This window comes from Acyrthosiphon pisum, chromosome A1 (assembly GCF_005508785.2).
Source record: "Acyrthosiphon pisum isolate AL4f chromosome A1, pea_aphid_22Mar2018_4r6ur, whole genome shotgun sequence".
Classification (NCBI taxonomy): domain Eukaryota; kingdom Metazoa; phylum Arthropoda; class Insecta; order Hemiptera; family Aphididae; genus Acyrthosiphon; species Acyrthosiphon pisum.
Window position 1 is genome coordinate 165,677,418 of NC_042494.1, and position 5,610 is coordinate 165,683,027.

Here is a 5,610-nt window from a genome sequence, read left to right on the forward strand (position 1 = left end):
AATATATAAAAATAATTAAAAATATTGATTTCAACAAAAGTTATTTCATCTAGTCGTCTTGTTAATATCTGTACATTGAGAGGATGCCACACCACAAATTTAATTTTAATTTATTGGAAAAATTTAAAATAGCCAATTTGTGAATCTGATAATAAGGATAATTTTAATGGTAATAAAAACATTTATCTAAGCCAAGTAGTTAATTTTTTAGAATATTTTAAAATATCAATATTTTTTTGAGTAAATTAATTTAGAATGTAATAACTTTTTTCAAAATATTTTTTCCACAATTTTTTGTCATACGTTTAGCGTAATTTTTTTTTTTTTTGTCAAATCTTCCTGTTATAGCCTGTATATAGAGTATGGGCCCGGGGGTCTGGGAATTCTTTATAATTTGTGCACCCTAAAAAATATAGGTGTAGTTGCGCCTATGGTGGTAACACCTCTTTATTGTATAACATAAAAATATAAAACATACATTGTAAACTTTTATTTTTTTTAAATTGAAATCAAAAATAATCTTTGTTTGACTGTATATTATTATAAGCCGAGGGAAGAGTTACACCTACTAATTTATTATTACTAATGTTTTAGCGTGGAATGTTATTTTTCAAGAATATCAAAGTGGATGCCAAGGATCTAATGGTAAGTTCCTTATCATTACAAATTATTAAAATTCATTAATAAATTAAGTATCCACATTAAGGATAAGTATAACTGTACTGTAGTTGTATTTACAAGTAGCATACAATTGTGTCTAAGTAACTAGTTTATTCTATATTTTTTTATTAATGTTGTGATAAATCAATTAATATAAAATCAATTAGGTACAACTAAATTACTGAAAATGAATAACATATCATTAACAGTATAATTAAGATAAGAGAATACCCAGTGCTCAGTGAAAAATGCTTAACCTGAAGCATGGTCATGCTCATTTATAAATTATTATAGTCGAACAATAATACGTATCATCAGTAAAGCGCAACAGAATAAAAATGCATTGGGTAATTTGTATCACCTTAAAACCTATCACAGCTGCTAGTTACAGTTGCAGAACAGTTTTCGGCACCTATATTTCCCTGTGATAGCAACTGCTGTATAGCACATATTTTCTCATGTTCTGTTAGTAAAAGATTTGATAAAATCTTAATGCGTACCTATGTACAATTATTTATTTATTTATTTATAACAATTTTACGGGACAAGCCCTTTAACAAAAGAAGATAAATAATAACATAAAGAAAACATATAATATATAGGTACAATGTACATTTTGTTTAAATTAAGTGGTATAATACATAAATTGTGATAGTATAATAATTATGATTTAACTAGAAAAAAAAATCAAAGCTTTCGTTCTGATACACTCACGAGACATAAAAAAAAAATCTACATCATTACAAATTAAGTTGCATAGCGAAAGCGCTCTCAAGAACAAAGAATCAGTACAAATTTTTTTTTTTAAAAAAGGCACAAAAAATGAATTTGAGCTTCTAATTGAATAATTATGAGTTACAATACCAATCATACTTAACAACTGGGTACATTCAATATCGTTATTTAGGAGATCATAAATAAATAATATGTCAGATATCTTACGTCTAACCTCGCACGGTTAAATACAAATAGAATGACCTACTAATGACATTGAGTCTCTGGAGATCGATATATTTAAGCGGAAAGCAATTGATTTGAGGAATTTATATTGAACATTGTCAACCAGTAGACTGGTCGAATTTTGATTCCATATCAATGAACCATATTCTAAATTTGATCTAACAAGGGAGCAATAGAATGTTTTTAGTACTTGAATATTTTTAAATTCTCTAGTATTTCTTAATATAAAACCAAGCATTTTAAATGCTTTGATAATAAATAAATTAGTATTAGCAGTAAAAGACAAATTACATGAAAAAAGCACTCCTAAATCCCTAACTGAGTCCACTCGGTTGATAATAATATTATTAATCTTATAATTGAAAACTAAAGGATCTTTTTTTTTAGTAAAAGAGATAACATTACATTTATTAATATTTACTGGTAATACATTTTCGTGACACCATATGGAAAACCTGTCTAAATTCTCTTGGAGATTAATTGCATCATTCTGATTATTAATTATTGAATAAAATTTAGTGTCATCCGCAAACATTAAGACATTAACTAAGACATTAACTAACGAATTAAAAACAGATGGTAGATCATTAATGAAAAGAATGAATAATAAAGGTCCCAAGTGTGAACCCTGTGGAACACCTGAGCAAACATGAATAACTTCTGAAAATGAATTTGACAATTTAACTGACTGGACTCTATTAGTTAGGTATGAATATAACCATTTAAGGAAATTGCCATTTAGACCAATACATTATACATTAAATAAATGAAAATTCTATTATACATTATCATTTATTTTAAATTATAATTTACATTTATACTCAAAAATGATAAATAAATACATAATAATAATGTTATACTCTTAATACAGATATATACATACATTTTTTTCTGCATTAAATTTAAATGTAGTTATTTAATTTATGAGAATTTTAGATATACCATATTTTATTTTAATCTATATTTTTTAGGTCGTTTTCATATACAGTTCTATGAAGAAGGAAATAGTGAAACATTAAAAGGTATTATGCTTTAATGTTATTAAATCATATCAACGGTGGAAAGGAAAAAGGGTGTAAACGACGTTCTTGATAAAATTTGTTTTTTTTAATTAAGGCCTAAGCAACATAATTCGATTGTGCTCACCTGATTATCGATATGTTTATTATTGACAAAGTTATATTCGATAATAAAATAATCGATAGTTGCAAGGCGTTAACGCCATCAATTAAATTAAATAGTAACCACCAAATAACAGACTTAAGCGACAAAACAATATTTTTGAGCGTAACCACCATAGCTGTTTATAATAGTTTTAAATATTATTTTAAAATATTTTTTATCGGTTTTAATTAATTGTTAGTTATTATAATTATTGATAATATCTATAAATTTCGTTTTGTTCATTTTTAAATAAACAGAGTAGAATAAAATTATAATATTATTATTATTATGCTGGTTGTAACCACCAAAATTCAGGTTAATAACAAGAATAAGGCGTAAGCTCCAAAAAACGCAAGCGACATACTACCAATAATGTTAGACGTAAGCACCAAAAAAGTATATAAATTAACATTATAGGTAAAAAAAATAACGATTTTCTAATTTATTATGTTACCAACTTATTTAGAATATAATTATCTAAAAAAATGTTAGAGGTGAAAATGCAATGAAATTATTTTAAACAGCTTTAAAAGTTTAAAAAAAGCAGAAAAAATGGTTGTTTGGCTCTCTTGTATAATTTATAAAATGTCGCTTACGCTGTTTTTCCTTTCCACCGTATAGTAATTTAACTTTGTATATTAAAGATAATAAGTTCATGATCAGTGGCGCACACTGGAGGGTTCAAGGGTAGCAGCTGCTAACCCTGATTTTTTTGGTAGGTGGGCGGCCCTGAGCCCTGGCTCCAAAATATTTACATCATAAAAATTCTACAACATATAAAAATATTGAAAAACAACTATTGAACTATTGCTACCTCTATTTATTTTTGAGTGTGCACCACTGTCCATGATATGATGGGTTTGGAAGATATAGTTGGTATGGCAATTAGAAAACTTTTGTAATTTATATTTATCTATCAATATTTTTAAATTATAAAAGTAGTCCAAGCATTGTAAATATTATATCTGATATATTACATCAGCTATTTTATATTTTTGTAAAACCATTTTTAAGGACTACTATACATAATATTAAGCATAATAACAGAAAAAACTACTCTTTTGAATTAGGCGCATCAACATTTTTAAAAAAAATGTGTCTACTAAATAATTCAAAGTAAAGAAGTCTTTTCAAAGTAGGTCTTTGTAAAGTCTTTGTAAAGAAGGTTTTCATTGAAAAAACAGGTGTTGTATCACCACAAAAACAAAACATTCCTTGAGTAGTTAAAAAAATCTCAAGGATTTAAATTTCTAAACAAGTTTTAATATGCCCCATATAATAGTCTTACCATTAAATAATATTGATTAACACACTATGGATTTTTCTGAATTTAAATTTGCTGTATGTTCTGAATGTTAAGTCATCTTAAGTTTAATATTACAGTCATTACTGATTAATAAATGTATGTATATTCAGCTCTTTTAGTACATGAACAAGAATTTAATTGATAATAATAGCAAAATATGGTTGTTAATTTTTATGTTATAATGTAGGTAATATTAGTAATTACTTATATTTTATGGCTGCAGTTATTTGAACTGCTTACATCTTATTTAGATTGTAAAAATATTTGAATCATCTAAGTGTAAAATAAAAATTGTGTTTTGGTTAAATTGTTATTAATTTGTTAACCTTTTTTGGTAGGGGTACATGTGCCAGAGAATAATGCCTACAACTGTGGTATTGGCACAGTTACACATTCAAATTTAAATTTATAAATTTTAAAACGGCCTTCCTTAAATGAAATTGGCATAATTCCTAAAATAACAAAAACATTTTTTATTTTTGTTGTTTATAGTATAAATAAAAGTAGTACCTATAATAGTTGCAATAGTTGAATGCGTTTTTGCAAACTGAAGTCTTATTAATTTCTGTATTTTATATTGGTTCTATTAAAGTTATTAAACAAATTAATGCTTATGATAATAATTAATTTTATTTTTATGTATTTTATTGGCTTATATTACATGCCCTGCCAAATAAAGCGTTATTTTATGACTTATTATACATAACTATTAATCAAATTTTTCTAATACATTCTCGATATCTTTCTTATTACAATACATATTTTTTAACAACTGAGGCATAAGAGTTAATTGTTAGCAAATATAATTTTACTATATTAGTTATAAATAGGTAAAAATAATTTCATAAATTCCTAATTTGTGAAAATAAAAATTGCATAGTTAATATTTTTAGAGCTGGTTTTAAGTAAACTGTAATTATTTGATGTTTTGGTTTATGTGTTAGAATATAATATATTTATATTACTAGTACTATGTTCAATAAATATTAATAAAAACAATTTTAGATAATTACTAAAATATTTTGTGTATTAAGTGTTTATATTTTAATTTATTTCAGGATTTAAACCCTTTGATCTTGAAGCTTGGTGGGGAAAACAAACCATCCAACGATACCAACAACGTTCCTAATGTTATTATACTAATATATTGCAATGTATTTTTCAGTTAATTTTTTTTTCCCAATTATTTAATATACAAAATGGCTTATGCCTAATATCTTGATACTGACAGTTAAGTTATACATTATTATCTGCTATCAGTTATTAATTATCAGCCTCATGCAGGTATGTTCTAGTAATGTATGACATGCCATAATATTTTTATAATTAAAAATTTTATCATGATTGGCAAGAAAAAATTAACAAGTATTATTTAATTTAATTTACTCTTTCAAAACTAAAATATATAATGTATATATTTAGATTTAGAGAGTAGGGATTAAACTATAAATTTATCCCCATCAATAATTTTGACATTCCAAGTAATTGGATATATTTTTAGAGTAGCGTGTATATTCGTT

General features: G+C 25.2%; 1 protein-coding gene across 2 annotated transcripts in view; it reads left to right on the plus strand.

The window, feature by feature from the left end:
* Window positions 1–5,407, plus strand: part of LOC100575726 (MAPK regulated corepressor interacting protein 2) — a 9,504-nt gene extending 4,097 nt beyond the window's left edge. For both annotated transcript variants that reach the window (XM_008182793.2, XM_008182792.2), the window contains 3 exons: window positions 595–645; window positions 2,592–2,642; window positions 5,149–5,407. In XM_008182793.2, coding sequence (XP_008181015.1) covers window positions 595–645; window positions 2,592–2,642; window positions 5,149–5,219 — 173 coding nt within the window. In that variant the 3' untranslated portion in view covers window positions 5,220–5,407. The remainder of the gene's footprint in view (window positions 1–594; window positions 646–2,591; window positions 2,643–5,148) is intronic.
* The last annotated feature ends 203 nt before the right edge of the window (window positions 5,408–5,610 follow it).